Source organism: Phaenicophaeus curvirostris, chromosome 11 (assembly GCF_032191515.1).
Source record: "Phaenicophaeus curvirostris isolate KB17595 chromosome 11, BPBGC_Pcur_1.0, whole genome shotgun sequence".
Classification (NCBI taxonomy): Eukaryota; Metazoa; Chordata; class Aves; order Cuculiformes; family Cuculidae; genus Phaenicophaeus; species Phaenicophaeus curvirostris.
Genome location: NC_091402.1, coordinates 19,638,440 through 19,654,314, shown reverse-complemented (window position 1 = coordinate 19,654,314; position 15,875 = coordinate 19,638,440). Strand labels below are relative to the sequence as shown.

The window sequence follows — 15,875 nt, the reverse complement described above, 5'->3', positions numbered from 1 at the left end:
CGGCTCCCCCGGTTGGGATCCAGAGCCTTTCTTGCTGCTAAAGGGCGCTGGGGAGCAGCAGGAGGTCACTGAAGTAACTGCGGGAGTTGTAAAGAACTAGAGGTGGCTGCGGTAGCGCTGGGAAACGCTTTGGTCTTACCGGGGACACAGTAGTTTTCAGATCGTTAGAGCATCTCTTCTGGTCCTCTCCTTCCATCCTTTGCAGGGGTGAGGATGGAGCTGTGACTTCTTCCAGGGTTGCTCTAGCGGAGGGGGTAAGGGTGGGGGAAGAGACTTTAAGAAGCGAAGCATCACTGCTGCTGAGTTCAGCTCGACTCCAGTTTCCCCAAATCCTCCCAGGCAGAGAGAGGGGCGCGATGCTGCCAGGGAATCTGAATCTTCTTCGGGCTTTCGGGTTTTTTTTCTCTATCTCCTGGATGGCTTTTAACACAGCCTTGGTGGATGTGGTTGGATCGGAGCAGCAGATCCCCTTGTCTGTGTAAGTGCTTTCATGCTTTTGCTATCAGGAACGTGTTCCGGGATGACAACTTGACTTCTCAAGTTCTTATCTTCTTGTGTTGCAGATATTTGACTGTTCAAGGCACCTTTGCTCCTCTGTCAGTTGTGTTTAAAGTGCTAGCCTCTAATGTGCTCAGCGCTACTTTAATTTTATTGTGGGAGAACGTATTGGTGGAGTATGTGGCTGCAGAGTCTGAAGTGCTTGTATTTACTGAAGTTGATGTTATGTTAATTCCTTCTCATGTGAGAATTCATCATATTATCCATTTATGCTGACATTTTACCTGCTTCTTTCCTTTCAATGGGTATAGGCTATATTATGCCTCTATGTGTTTCTGTGCAAGTTGATTCTTTAAATTTAAACAGTGCAGGTTGGGTAATTTAATATTGGAGGCCTTACCTTAGCACAGCATCTAGTTTCTGCTTATACTTGAACAGCTTTGCTGCTCCTTCGCTGTGCTTAGGCTCCTTAGTGAGCTCTTTAAATGCAAAATTGCTAGTCTCCTTCTGAGTGCAGCTGAAGCTGTTACAGTCTGTGTTGCTTGCTATGACATGTGTATTACATTTCTTCCTGTCTCTCATTTTTTTTTTTTTTTTTCTCTTCACAGTGTAAAGCTCTGGGCCTCAGCATTTGGTGGGGAGATCAAATCTATTGCAGCCAAGTACTCAGGTTCCCAGCTCCTACAGAAGGTAAGGGTCTCTTCAGTTGTAATAAGAAAGATTTTAGCGGAGAAAATGGAGGCAGATTTAATTTTTTAAACGACTAGAAAAGCAGTGCTTGTACATGCTGTGGTCCGAGATCTATTTTTGTATTGCATACTGGTCCCTGATGACTCTTTGCATTGCACTGTACTGTCTGGAGAGTCCTTGATTAAATGGATGTTTTTCTGTTTGGATGGGTTTTCTTTTTTGTTTTTGTTATCCTTAGGGAGTAAACTCCAACACTTGCTTATCGTGAAGTCTAGTTTGTGGCTATTTAGCCTGGTAGCTGCATTGTGATGATGTTTCTGTGTAGAAACAGCTGCTTCTTGTGAAAAATGCGAACTTCATTCAAGGAGCAAAATTAGTGCACGTTGTATTATTTTTACCCTGTGCTGAATGTACATTCATTGTATTGGGAGAAAGCGGCTGCACTGTTGTTCTGTCATCTCTGCAGTTTTTACAATCCCATTATTCCCCCAATCATCTCAGCCCAGTGCTGGGATGTATTACATCATTACAGATAAGAGGAATGAATGTGGTTATCTTCTTGCTTAGCTGCACAGCTTGGGTAATAAGCTAGTGAAGTATTGCAAAAACTTGAGGAATTGGTATAAGTCTATATAATTGGGGCAGAGGGTAATGAGAAAGCGGATTTGAGTATTGGGTATATATCAAGCACTGTGTCTACTCCAATTTAAATATGCAACCTAAGTAGAGTATCGTAGACAATTTATTTTTACGGCAGTTGCTGAATAAAATATAGTGAGAGACTAAGAGGAATATGTGAAAGATTTTAAGACTGCAGTTTTGCGGCATTTAATATGTGATCCTCAATGCAATATGGAAATGGGAAAACATTGAGACAATGACTGACTACAGAGACACTCATTCACCCCATATGTTAAATTTCTGCTGTGTTTTTGGGTGTGATTTTTAGTTCCAAGTAACATGTTACTTTTTTTTCTGTGATTAGAATGGAAATTACTCCTTTAGCTTGTAGCACTTATTTTGAGAGGCTTGTATTTGTATGAAATTATGTAATGAACAGCAGTACGTGTAGCATTTGAAATAAAAAGCTTGTGCTATCCACATAAAATGAAAGCAACTGACTTAATACGCCTTTAGTAAAGGCATTAGGTCCTTAGCACTATCTGTCTTTAGTGTTATGTACCCAGGACTGCAAAACGTGAACTTGACCAAGCTAAAATGCAGAGCTATCAAACCAAAAATATTTGAGATCTCTCAGTACCTTTTAAGGCCATTTGAATGTTTTCACTTCAATATATTGGGTAAACTTTTATTTCAATCCAAAAATCTGGATATTCAGTATTTATTATACTTATAGCTCACATTCTTTAAAGTCTGTGTAGTCTTGTATCATCGCATTTTTGTATGAACTCCTTATTTATAAAGCAGATGGACCTTTCAGTTCTGATTAGTATCTAATCAAGTATTATTAAAAGGCTTTAATTTTTTATTGGGCCATAACGAACAGGTTCCTTTATTTAACTTTGGAACTGTTCCATGTACAGCCATTTTGCCACTAAAATGGCTTTAAAAATTAAATTTACCAATACAGATAGTTCAATGTTTACTAGAAAAACATGGCATGTACTGTTTTTTGCAATCGTACAAAAATCCACGAAAAATCTGTAAGAGATCCTTAATCATTCTGCTCTTCCTTATAGTAGATACTGCTGTCATCCCATCTGTAATGTATTTTCCTCTGAAGTAGCAAGATATCTTCCAAGTTGTTATGATTGTAGGTAAATGGAAGCTATTAATTTTCCTTTTTTGTTAGCATCTCTTCCATTTCACTAGTAAATCTGTGCTTCAGATTTTGGAGGTGGACAGTATATGTTCCTTCTAAGTATGTTTTTTTTCTTTTGTTCTGATATTTCATTATAGAATGAAAGAAGAAAGACAAAATGCGTATTTGACAGGTATTTAGAGCATTCTTATTCCACTGCCACACCTGCTATTCTTCCTTCCTCCTCCTCCTTCCCTCCCCCCCATTGCAGTAGTTTTAAGAAACATCAGGTGTTTATTTTTACGTAAAATTCCAAGTGTCTCTGTCCTTTTAAGCTTGCTATTTCTTGCTGTGGATTGTGGCAAGTGAGCCTGGATGACAGATGACTTCAACGTGTGTCTTTTGGTATAAAATAGATATTTTTTCTGCAAGTTTGTGTGAATAAAAACATACAAAACTCCAGGACTTGAAAGTATTTTCACTGTGCGAAGTCAGTGGCAGAAGTTGTCATAACAATTAGAGAAGTGATAGCGCAGTGCAAACGCCTTTCTCCGCGTGCCTCCCTCCCCAGTAGCCAGGCATCAAGATTCCATTTGGAGTTTACTGTGAGCTCCGAGTGATCAAAGTCAATATTTTTTTCAAGTCAAGATTCCAGTTTTAGAAGTAGTGGGACTTCTAATATTACTGGAGGGATCCACATTTTCCTGTTATGAACTAAGTGTCATTAAACAAATGAAGACATAAAATGTGCTTATAATTATGCATCTGTGCAGTATCGATTTCTCAATTACCAACTTCTTTGCAGTGCCATTTAGTTTAATAAAGGCTTGCTAAATGAAAAATTAATGGAAAAGCTACTTGATTCATTTTGCCAGCATGTGTAGTGAGCACAACTTGCAAAGGAATGTGTTTTGAAATCAGGGCATGATTGACACTCTCTACTGCCCAAGTGTTTTGCACATTAAGGATCATTTGACCCATACTGAAACTTCTTTGCACAAATGAAGTTATGCAAGATACTCAGTAGAGCCACATTTTGCCAGGTTACAGCTTTGAATATTGATTTAATTATTACATTTCTTTAGTCCTGCTATACCGTGAGCATAGAATGAATAACCAGCTGTCCTCTTGAGTTTCAAGAAGATGTGTAAGAATATTTTTGTCACTTCTTAGAGCTATTTATTTTAAAAAAACCCCAACAACTTCTTACCTAGTCTTTAATATATTATTATTTTATTGCATTATGATAATCTTACCCATGTATGTTGTTAATGCCACCTAAAAGTATATGGGGTATATGATTTTTTCCTGAAATTGACTTTAGATGAGATACGGACACTGTAAATAGCTCAGCAAATAATAATGGTTCATTAAGTAATTTCAGAAATGATGATGAGCTTTCAAGCAAAATTAGCACTTGAAAACGTAGCATTTTAATGTCCTGCTACTTGCTTTGAAAGTGAAAGAAGACGATTCAGTGTTCAAAAAAAAAAAAAACCATACAGAAGAAAATAGAACAATATTGTTCCTCAGTTACCTGGTTTATGGAGGTTTTACAGGTGTCATAGATTTGCAGCGTATAAGAAGCTGTTTGGTGCTGTAGACACATGCATCTCTTCATCTAGCTAGCAAATACTGCTGGGGCCTAAGAATTGATTCAAATTTTAGTTGTCTCTTAGGTGCTTAATTTTTTTTCCTTAGACTTTCAAAACACATCTGCTTTCTTTGAATCTTGACACTTCTTTAAACTTTTCTTTTTTTAAACACTCTGGCTATGCTTAGGAAGCGCTGTAGCAAATGTGAGAGCGTAGCCCGCTGGCAAAGGCAGCCTCTAAGTACAGGATGCAAAGCAAGGGTAAGGTGCCAGGAAAATATTCTTTATTTCAGCTGCTACAGTTAGAATTCTGGAGGAATTGGGCAATGGTACCGTTCACATTATAGTGTCCACACTAATAGTATGTTTTCATTTCTGTGCTGTTGCAAAATAACAGTAGTAATAAAATGGAAGCAAAAAAATGGTAGGTAATGTGCCTTCCATTAACGTTAAAAATAATTGTTGTTGTACAGTAGTTCTCTGATACCATTGAAGTGTCTGATTCTCCTCAAATGCAGTAGATTTCTTTTGGAGTGACTACTTTCTTTTCATGTTCAGAGCTTTGATAATTCTTGTTTTGGTCCTGAATACTTGATATTATTTTATCACTGATGGAGCAGTTTCTGACTGAAAGGAACTTTTATTTATTGGTTCTACCAAAAAGGTTTCTTAGCCTTAAGCAAGCTTGTCTTTAGTATCTCGAATTTTTCTTATGTAAGTGGTATATCGGAGTCTTCCCTGTTATGCAAGCCTTGACTGCCGTGGTCTCTGCGAGCCCGTAGCCTGCATCTGCTGCTCCTTTCAACAATTTCTTTGTTGTCTTAGGAGTTATCAAATCCGTGTGTTTTCTCAAAGCGCATTTTTCAATCAGTATAGCGTTCCTATTTTTAATTGCATCTTGGCTTATCAACTAGATTTGGTGCTCTATCTTGTTAGATTCTTACAGCTATGGAAATGTCAGTGCAAAGCTAATATAACAGGGTGATTTAGATCAATTAGCATTCAGCTGGTGGATCTGATTCATGCAGTACATCTATCTTTAGTTTTAAATCATATAATAGTGACTTAAATTCTAAGAGAAGTTTAGTCCAATCATCTTGACATTAATTGCTTTTCTTTTATTCAGCCTTATGTTAGTTTTGGTCTTTGTAGGCTGTTTCTCTTTGCTTGAGACGCTGCAACCGCTGCTTTGAAGGAAGGGCCAGTAGGGTCCAGTTACGCAGTTCAAGGTATAGACATGGATTAGCTTCTTGAATACAACATTAACTGCAAAAAATGATACTGATTTTGCCTATCAAAAAAAGAATAGGAATAATATAACTTGTGAACATACGACTGGTTTAAAAACTAACCACCACCAGCCCCTGAAAAAACCCCAAACCAACAGCAACACCCCGCTCCCTGCCACCCAGTCAACCAAAAAACCCCACACCCAACCCAAAACCCAGACCCAAAAAACTACCAGCCAGGTAAATGATGTAGAGCTTACCAAAAGCTCTATTCAGAGTTCATAATAATTCAAACACCTGAAGTCTGGATTATGTAAAATGTTTACTAGCACTGAATTTAAATCAAGCATTAGAAAAGAAAAGAAATATGCATCTGAGAATCTTAAATCACTTTAATTCTGATGATTAATGCAAATGATGTTTTGGAGCTTGCAAAGGTGGAAACCTCCATTCCCTTTACTTCTTACAGATCTTTGGGCTGCATATATAAATCACAAACTTATTCTATGTGCCAAAGTAGTTAGTTGAAGAATTTCATTGTACTTGGTGAAGTATCTCATGTTACCTGCGAACACAAAGATATATTCTTTTGGATAGATATTTTAATTTTTCTTTGCTCAAGAAAAAAAATAAATGCACTCGTACGCTACTAATCTGTTAGGTGGAAAAAGCCTGCTGGGTCCAATACTAATTTTCAGGTAGCATATTGATCTGTAGAGGGAAATATCACAGTGCTATCAAACTTTGAATAGTCTGGTCTCTTTTTCTCAGTAATGGAGAATAATTTTTCTTTCTTATAATGAAGTACTGCTTTCTTGGGAGATTCTGGAAAATTTTCTTTGCCTTCAGTGAGGAAATGCATCAAGAACTCTGCATCTCGAATGATCTATGGTCTTACTCTCATCTCCAGTTAGAATGTTATGGCAGGAGTAGGAATTTCTTGGTGTTCGTAATGTTTTAAAATGTAGTCTAAATCAGCCTGAATATCAATCATAATTTTATATTTCTTGTCAACTAAAAGGGAAGCCTTGTATTAAGCCACAGTGAATTTGTGCTCTTCTGCCATCAGCACTACGTTTGCACTGTTTCCTGTGTCTTTCTGGGTTTTGCAAGCACAGCATGATCATCTTACTTTTATTATCGGAAGTAAATGTGTTCCGTTGTTAATACGTAGTAGAAATATGAGAGGGCTTCACTAAGTTTGATACCTGCATTACACTTTCAATAATGTCTTTTAATATGGAAATTATTGAGTGGACAATCCAATGGGAAAACATCAGATCTTGGAAGGAAGTGAATGCTAATTCCCTTGCTTAATGCATTTATGGTTGGTTGTTTTCACATCCTGTATTGAAAAATGCTTACATTTCAAGGTTAAAGGAGCCAGTCTCCATGCAAATTATCTTGACAGTGAAGGTATGTAGAGCCACGAATAGATGCTGCAATGTAGTGGTGATTCACTTTTGAGCAACCGCTAATCAATACTCTACACTTCCAAATGTCATTACTGTTCTGTAGGGTACAATTTTTTGTTGCTGATAATAAGTGGTTACAAATTGTACAACACAAATTATACATTGATAGGATACTGTATTTTAGGTTGCTGTAGAAGCTTTAACGAAAGGTCTTAATGAAATAATACATCGTTCTCGTGAAGATCCATTTTGCTTTTTCTATGCATAATGTTTTTACAAAATTTCATGAATGCTTTTGTGAGCCATTTAGCATCTGAGCAGTTAATCTGTAAAGCTTAAGTATGTGTTTTAGATCGAATGATGAAATCATTGCAAGATTTGTTTTTTATAAAGGAACTGTGCGCAAATGCTCTGCACTTTTTTTTAATCATAGTTGGGGAGGAGTTGGGAAGGGTCTTCCCCGAGGTGATGGGTTCCAGGGGCAAATACTTTCTGAAAATACGCTGCCCTCAAGATCTCCTAGGGCTTTACAGCTGGAGTTATCCATCTCGTAGTTGAGAACTAGTACGCTGTTTCTGAGGATGATGATCTAAGACCTGAGGAGACTGTGATTGGTCAAGAGAGGCAAGCTTGTTGGCGCAGGAGTGTACAGATGCTACAGCCAGCATAACAAATTTAATCTGGGAATAAAATAGTAGAGTGGAATACAAAGCACAGGAATTAAGCTGCTGCAAATCTCTCCTGCATAGAAGGCTTGGCTTCATGCAGTCTCTAGCAGGGTCTTCGCGGTAGCCAGAGCATGTTGGATCACTTTATCGAGCTAGGCTTGAGCTGGCAGTAGATAGAAGTTTAGAAGAAAATAACTTGTTTAGCTAGACAAAGGTAAAATAAGGCCATTTCAACAATTGTGCTTTTTGAGAATGAAGGGAGGAACAGATTTGTATTTATCATGAAGTTAGTGTTAGAGGCATAACTGAATCTTTGAAATCAGCTGGATTCAAACCGTAGACAAGTGTATTGGTGTGGGGTGTTTGTGATTTTAAATGTATCTTCAAGATAGGAAAGCCTGAGCAACACTCGATGCCAGGCAATTTTCAGGAAAGAGATGGCGGTTGAGGAGGCGAAGATGATCACTGTAGTAGAAGGCAGGAATACTTACTATGTTTTGCTGGATGCTTTGTATAGCAATATGATTTTCATTTAATTCACATGAGGTCCAGATTTATTTCCTGGAAGATCCTAAATGTAGAAAAAATGCTTTTCTTTTTCCCCAAAAGATGCTTTTAAAACCCTTTGAGACAGCTGATTACCTTAGCAAGAGTTTTGGAGGCAGAGATGGGCAGAATTGTTATTTCTGCTGCTAGACTAATTTATGTCAGGAGACATTTGAAATCTTGTATAGGTGCCCTCAGAGAGACTGAACTCCTGCAATTCTTAGTTTCCTGTTTGCTAGGAGCACAAATTGGTTTTCTCTTGTTTTCCTTTTGCACTGATTCCTTTTGCACTTATTATGAGCAAGGGTTATTCTCTCTACTCCTTTTTTCCTGTCGACTCCACTCATCATAACCCATAACCCCTGACACACAACCCTGTGTGAAGGTACTGATTTACAGAAGTAGTCAGCAGAGCAAGTCACAGGTTCTGTGTGTTCTTGCTGCTTCTGATATCTGTGGATATTGTGAATATACTGAGTAGACGAGGAATCTTTTTTCTCTTGAAAATTCATCTGACCTCCCACATTGTACCTGCTCCCCATTTATGCTGTAGTTTCTGGTAAAGTGGTTGATGTGGCTCCCTTCAGTCTCTGTACAGAGAGGAGAATTGTCTAGGAACCTCATGTATGCTAAAGCGTATGTCAAATCCATATTTATGAGACCAGAAACATTCCAAATGTTCTAAGCTTAGATTCTTACATTGTACGGACAAGAGGACAACCAGTCCTGAATTCTCAAAACTTTTCAATGGCTGATGTAGGCAGGTACGGTGCGTGAAAGAGGCAACAATCTTCAAATAAGCTAGAAAACTGGAGGTGGGGGGGAAAAAGCTGTGTATTTCTGAACTGATGAAGAAAGCATGGAGAAATATAAATGGGGCAGGAGAGAGGGAAGAGGGAAAGAATAACTAGGTTCCTTTCACTGGACAGTGATGTAGTACCATGGGGCAAATTGTGCCTCAGCCAAACTATTGAGAAGAAAGAAGGCAACTGTCATTACATGCAGAAAACCAGGAGGAGAATGTGCTCTTTATATCCATGGTAGATGAATGAGAACCAGTCTCTTAGACATAGTAAGTAGTTTTTCCTACTATCAGTTTGTTTTTAACCGAGTGAAACCACTGGAATAGTGGAACTTTTTCAGGGTTGCTTTTCAGAACAGGTTACCTGCTGTTACGTAGATCTTGTTGAACTGCCTTACGTTAGGAAGATGAGCTACATAATCCTTTCTCTCGGAGTCTTTTTTTTTTTTTTTTTGACTATAAGCAATGAAGGTGTTTCTTCTTTGATGTCTACATTTATGCATGGTTAAGCTTTGTACCTTTATCTCCTTAAGATGCAGCTGGAGAGTCCTTCAACTTTCAGAGCAGAAACAAATTATAAAACACTGGTTTTGTACAGGTTGGCCAGCTTGGCTGAATGCATGACATGTGGCTCCTGTTGATTTGTTTCATTACGTATAACTGTCAGTAGTTTCCTTATTGAAGCTTTGCTTTTGTTTTTTAGGAAAGGGTGGAAATGACTTTTGAGTTTCTCATAGCCACACTAGAGGTTTTCCTTTGTACTCAAAGATGGAGTTGATGCGTTGCCTTGAATTGTGTGCAGTTGGCAGATTACATGTTACATTAATGCTATTCTTCTATGTGTAAGCTGAGTAGATCTCCTCTGATTAATGTTCTTATGAATACAGTGATGTGGAATTTAGAAATTCTGATGTGTACTTATGACTTAGACTTTTGTGTTTAGCACTAATGACTCAGCAAAACTGCTTCTGTGAAAAAAACCCTCTTTTTCCCCTTTTGTACAACTGTCTTACTCTCTTCCATGATGGAACTGTACTTTCTGGAATCATAGAACACTTAATTCTGGAAGAAGATTCCCAAGGTCTTTTAACCTGAGTTTGTACTCAGTGCTTGAAATGAGAATACCTTTCTTGAGGCTTTGTTGAATCTGATTTTCAGAACCTTCAAGGACAGAGATACCACAACCCTGCTTGTTCCAGTGCTTGGCTCTGAGTGGCATAAAAAGTTACTTAAACTGGAGCCTCCCATTTTAGTTTGACTGATGTCTGTCTCTTCTCTTGCTGTGCATCTCCATAAACAGCCTTGGTTAATCTTCTCCATAACCTCCTTGGAAGTACTGAAAGGCATGATGCTTTGTCGTGGCAGGTTTCTCTTATGCCACAGTCGCAATATTATACCATCTTTTAGTTGCTTCATCGTGTTGCAACAATTTTTCTGACCCATTCTTTCAAAATAACTTCCACTAGCATTGAACTGAACTTTCTGCTGTTTAATATTCTGGTGGGATTTTTCCCAGACGCTCTTGTTCTTGCCATAAAAGTATGAAACTGTCCTCATAATTGTGAAGTTTCAAGAGTGATTTCCTCCAAGTTGATTGTGTGAATTGTATAAGTTTGTATTTATTTATTTTTTAATTTGTTATTGTGACACAGGAATTTCCCTTCTAATTTATTGCAGTACTGAAGCCTTTAGTTCCCAGTTGCTTCACTAGTCATTTTCTTTATCAGCCATAGTATCTTAAATGAGCTTATTCTTGTATAGAAATAATTTATCAGCTGGTAGAAGGTTTTATGTCTTATCTATTTTTACTTTAAGTTATTCTATGGTAACTGGTAAGGAGCTACTTCATGCTTCTATACACAAACAAGGATTTGACTTGTTTTCCTAAAAAGCAGGAGTCAATTATGCAGCAGTAGTATCTCTAGCCTGTTAGATAAAAGCTCTATAAAATGCTGTTTGGAAGACATTATGATAACTTTGGTCAGGGCCACAGCATGTAGTGTTCCTATTGTTCCTCTAAGTAATATTTTAATGTTTGGCTATTCAATATACTCTCAAGGCTATCTAAGTCTCTAGTTTTCAAGACAAAAAAAGTATCTGCATACTGCGGGTATTAAAATTGGATGTATTGGGAACACATCATTGGTCACAAAATTAGATAATTATCATCTAAAGTGACAAAGCTTCAAAGATGAAAAGCAGGAATAGTCGAACTTCAGCTTTACCTTGAAGCTAAATGACTATCATTTTATGACAGCTGTGCAGAATGTATGACTGCTGAGCTGTTTGTACATGATGCTATCAGATTACATTAATAGAAATTTTCACTGATAATGAAAACTGGTAGGAGGCTAAGAGTAAAGCTTTATGTTATGACTTGGAGCCACTGACTATCTGCATCCAGCAGATTTATCACCCCCTACGCACACGATGCCTTTTACAACATCTTCTGCCATTTCTTTAACAAAGTACAACAAGAAAGATGATATTATAGGTGGCACAATACAAAAAAAAAAGCCTGAGTGCGCACTTCAGACATTCACCTGTCATTACCAACTGCAATGCAGTTTCACTGTGAAAGCAGAGATGGGTTCTAACAGCTCCCTGGAACTTTTTTGGGGGGATAAGGAAGGGAGGAACATGAAAGAAGAGCAAAGTACTTCTGTTAGCCACTTCAGATTTTAATTTTGCTATTAAAATCAAGGTAGCAGACAAAGATTCAGACATAGAATCATAGAATCACCAGGTTGGAAGAGACCCACCGGATCATCTAGTCCAACCATTCCTATCAAACACTAAACCATGCCCCTCAGTGTTTGATAGGAGTGGTTGGACATATCTGGCATCTTATCCTAGGTTTGCCTTAACTTTCTTGATGGTCTGCTTAGACCGTATAATCTTGGTGGCCAAAATTAAGTGAACCCCCTAAGCATCTTATTAACTTAACCTGTAATGCCATACACACAATCTGGCATTTGTTGCAGTGGTAGAATTTCATCCAGAACCCCAGAAGCCTGGAGCTGAAAGTTAAAACTGCAGGCAGAATATTTTTTCATCAGAAATGGAAGCCTAACTTCTCTGTGTAAAATAGGTCTAGCGATGTGCCTTTTTCCTTAAATTCCTGAACTTTGACATAGTTTGGATTAAAAGCAACACTTTCTGTAGTTTTCAGCACATGGATAGGCTCAGGTGGTGAAGAACTGCACTAGCAGATGGATTTGGAAGTAAAGCCAGTACCACGGAATGGATCACCTCCCACAGCTACAAAGCGTTCATTTTATCATGCTTTTTACATGAAACTTTTTTCACTACTGAGAAGATAAGTAGTTTCCTGTAGCAGTCCTGAATAACTATGAAATTGTCAGAAACCCTCTTATTTCTGCTGCTGATATTTGGTATCTAGTTGGCAATAAATCTCCATATGGCATTGTGCTGGCAAGTGAAATCGAACCTTTCTTGTCAGAGGATTAATTCTTTCCTATGCTTTGAATACAAATTGATAGGCTATGCTGGTAGTAACTTTCAATTTGCCATTTTTTTCTTTCACTTATACTTTTTTTTCCTAGCCTGATACTTCTTTCTTATTGTCAATTTTCCACAAGTTATACACTTTTTTTTTTTTGTCTAGATCCTTCAGACTAACCTAAATTCAAACAATAAGACTCGTTACAGAGTCCAAATGACAAATGCCATTAAATTAGGACAAACAATTTTCTTTATCCTTTTATGGCTAGCAGATTATTTCTGTCTGTATTGGAATTACTATAGAAATTTATTTTCTGGGTGTATTTTCTCAGTCTGTCCTTTTCTGTGCTCCAACTTGTTTATTGCCATTGCTTTTTATCTCTAGAAATTTTTACCATTAATGTGTTTTTTTCAGTGCCTTGAGCAGATGTAATCACAATGCTACAGTGAGGATCCGGTCAGCTGGAGAAAAATATGCAGAATTAAGAAGAATAATGGCTTAATAACACTGATAAATAAAATGGGAGGAGGTTATATAACTACAAGTGGTGTTCATAGCTATTTTTTCATTACTTTATGATGTTTGAACCTTTTAAAAGGAAAATAAATATATTAGGATATAGTGGTACAATCTACATGTGACTCTTATTGGAAAGAAGGCGACAATTTCCCCAATAATAGCAGATACACTTAGTTGTACCTTGGATGGAACGTTGAAGAAGGTGGGGAGCATGGAGATAGGATTCCCCATGTAAGTCCTGTCAGCAAGGGAGGCAAGTTTTACTATATCTTTCTGACAATACAAATTGCAGGGAAGAGGTAGTATTAGGAAGCTACCACAGTCTTTAAAGGCAGCTGAAAAAGAGAACAGGATCACGTAAAGGAAGTAAGATGAAGAGGAGTAGAATGCATTGGAAGCAAAGAGGCAGAATAACTGAAGAAAATGTTTGCTTTTTCTCTGTAGTTATATAATTGGAGAATGCGTTTATATGAAAATGAGCCAATATCTGTGTTCTGGTCATTATCTTTGACAAGTGTATTAAATGAATAGTTTTCCTGTTAAAAATATGTAAGCCACAGTCAGGAGGTTGTTTGCTATTTTTGAAAGGCATAAATATAACATAATTTCTAAATTTCTGCCAAGCACTAAAGTGAAAAGGATATATATGTATATAAGAAACGTAAATTTCAATTCAGGAAAGAAATCTGAAATGAAACTGAGTATTAGTAATGAATGTAATTCTGTCTTTTGTGTTTGGCTTCCCAGATGTTTAAAATCTGCATGCTTTAACAGTTTTTTGTTTAAATTTGATGCTTTCTCTGCTGAAGTCCTTTACTCTGCACAGCCCCAGAGTAATAGGAATAGAGTTCAGCTACATTCATGACTCGGCGCTAATCCTGTTCAGTTCACCTTAAGCGTGTTATTAAAGTAAATATATGTTTGTTCAGTAGAACTTCCTTGGCATTACAAGATGTCTGGGGAATTCTGTCTGAAAAACATTGGTAGAAAGCTGCATTATGTGTAGGATACTTATGTGTTGGAATAATTCAAATGGTAGGGTGTAGAATTATTTAATGACTGGCCGTATTTGTCTGATTGCATGCTGTTTATTTTTCTTGGTTTATAAATGTGCAGGAGTTTTCAGTTATACAACTCTTAATTATTTTGAACATAATTTGTCGGGACAAAATCCACTACTAACTCTGCTCTTAAAGAATCTTCAGTAAAATGCACAACCTAAAAAATAAGGTCTTAAAGTATGGAATTCTCATTCTTCATGCAGATTCTCTGTGACTACAGGGTATCTAGTTTACTAGGCTCTCAAGAGCCTAGTAAAAACTTGTGGCTTTCTGGTGTGACTAGAAGGACTAATCCAGGCAGACTGTACTGTAGCTTGCATTGCTTTAATTTCACTTAATTAAAGGAAAGTTTTCAATATTATAAAACAACTCTTCAGTTTAGCAGAGATGATCCTTTCACTTCTTAAGTACTGGTTGGGTTGAAATGTCAATATGTGTTTTTGCTAGTTGATGCAATCATTACTTTGAATTAAGTAACGCTCCTTGGCTTTCGAAGCCTCCAAAAACCCTATAATCTTAGTTTTACCCCTGACCTGTTGATTGAATTTGTGCAAATCATTTTTGATGTCTGATTCCATATTTATAAAGATGTCAAAAATTTATGCTTACTGTACGCCGTTTAGAAAAGTTTTGATGATGGCTTCTGTCAAAATTAGCTCTGATTTTTTTCTTTTTGGTGTGGCGCTTTTGTGGTTTTGTTGTGCTATTTTTCTTTAAAAAGAAAATGACACCAAATATCACTTACTAGTATGTAGGATTGATTTAATTGACTGAACAGGTCAATTTTCTGTAACCTGCCATATAGGAGTAGTGTTGTCAAAAAACAACAATCTTGGAGTCTTGATAATACAGTATCTGTCTCCAAAGGCTTAGGAAGTTGAATGAAAATGAGGTGCATGCAGGATTAATGTTATTATTTCAGTCAGATTTAAGAGTAAGCTAATTACCGCAACATTTGAATTCACATCAGTTCAGGAGCAATTGAGGCAAATGCAGATGGGAGTTACTCTGTTTTTTGATACGAATGGCATCTCTTGTGCCTGAAATAAGGTTATTTTTGGTAACGGTGTGTATGCCTTAATGAAAAGTACTTGCATAAACTGTTGGTTAGCTCAAATATTGTAAAAGAATAGTTGATTGTGTTGACTGTCTATAGTGAAGGTCGTCGTAGCCGATAAGATATGATGTAAAGAAAACTGAGGAAGAGAATTGCTGCTGGACTGGCATCTAGTTAAGGTATATACAAGTAAAAGAAAAAAAAATCACATGTATCTAGCATATATGAGTAGTTCTGTCTGCTATGATTGTGCGTTGCCTTGCAAACGTTCAAACCAGTAATTAGAATGCTGACTATTGCATAAATTGCAAAAGGATTGGATCTGCAATCTGGAAGATTTTTTTTTTATATTCACAATAGTCATACACAGTAATGAGACCGTTATCTGTAATGAGACTGTATTCTGTTGGAGAAGAGGTGTAGAGTGTTTAGGGTGCAATGTTCTTTAGACTGGAAAAATGTTACAGTTTAAAAATGAAGAGTAATTATAAATCTCCTTGATGGCTCCACATTAAGTCAAGCTGCAATTTATTTTAACTGCAGAAGTGTATGTACTTTGCTGATTTTT

The 15,875-nt window shown here is 37.2% G+C and overlaps 1 protein-coding gene across 6 annotated transcripts in view; it reads left to right on the top strand.

Moving 5' to 3' along the window:
- The first annotated feature begins 347 nt into the window (after positions 1–347).
- Positions 348–15,875, top strand: part of CACNA2D3 (calcium voltage-gated channel auxiliary subunit alpha2delta 3) — a 335,791-nt gene continuing 320,263 nt past the window's right edge. For all 6 annotated transcript variants that reach the window (XR_011338221.1, XR_011338220.1, XM_069866081.1 and 3 more), the window contains exons 1-2: positions 348–478; positions 1,107–1,188. Coding sequence is in view for 4 of the 6 variants with exons in the window: in XM_069866081.1 (XP_069722182.1) it covers positions 357–478; positions 1,107–1,188 (204 nt within the window). In the remaining 2 variants the exon portion in view is untranslated. The remainder of the gene's footprint in view (positions 479–1,106; positions 1,189–15,875) is intronic.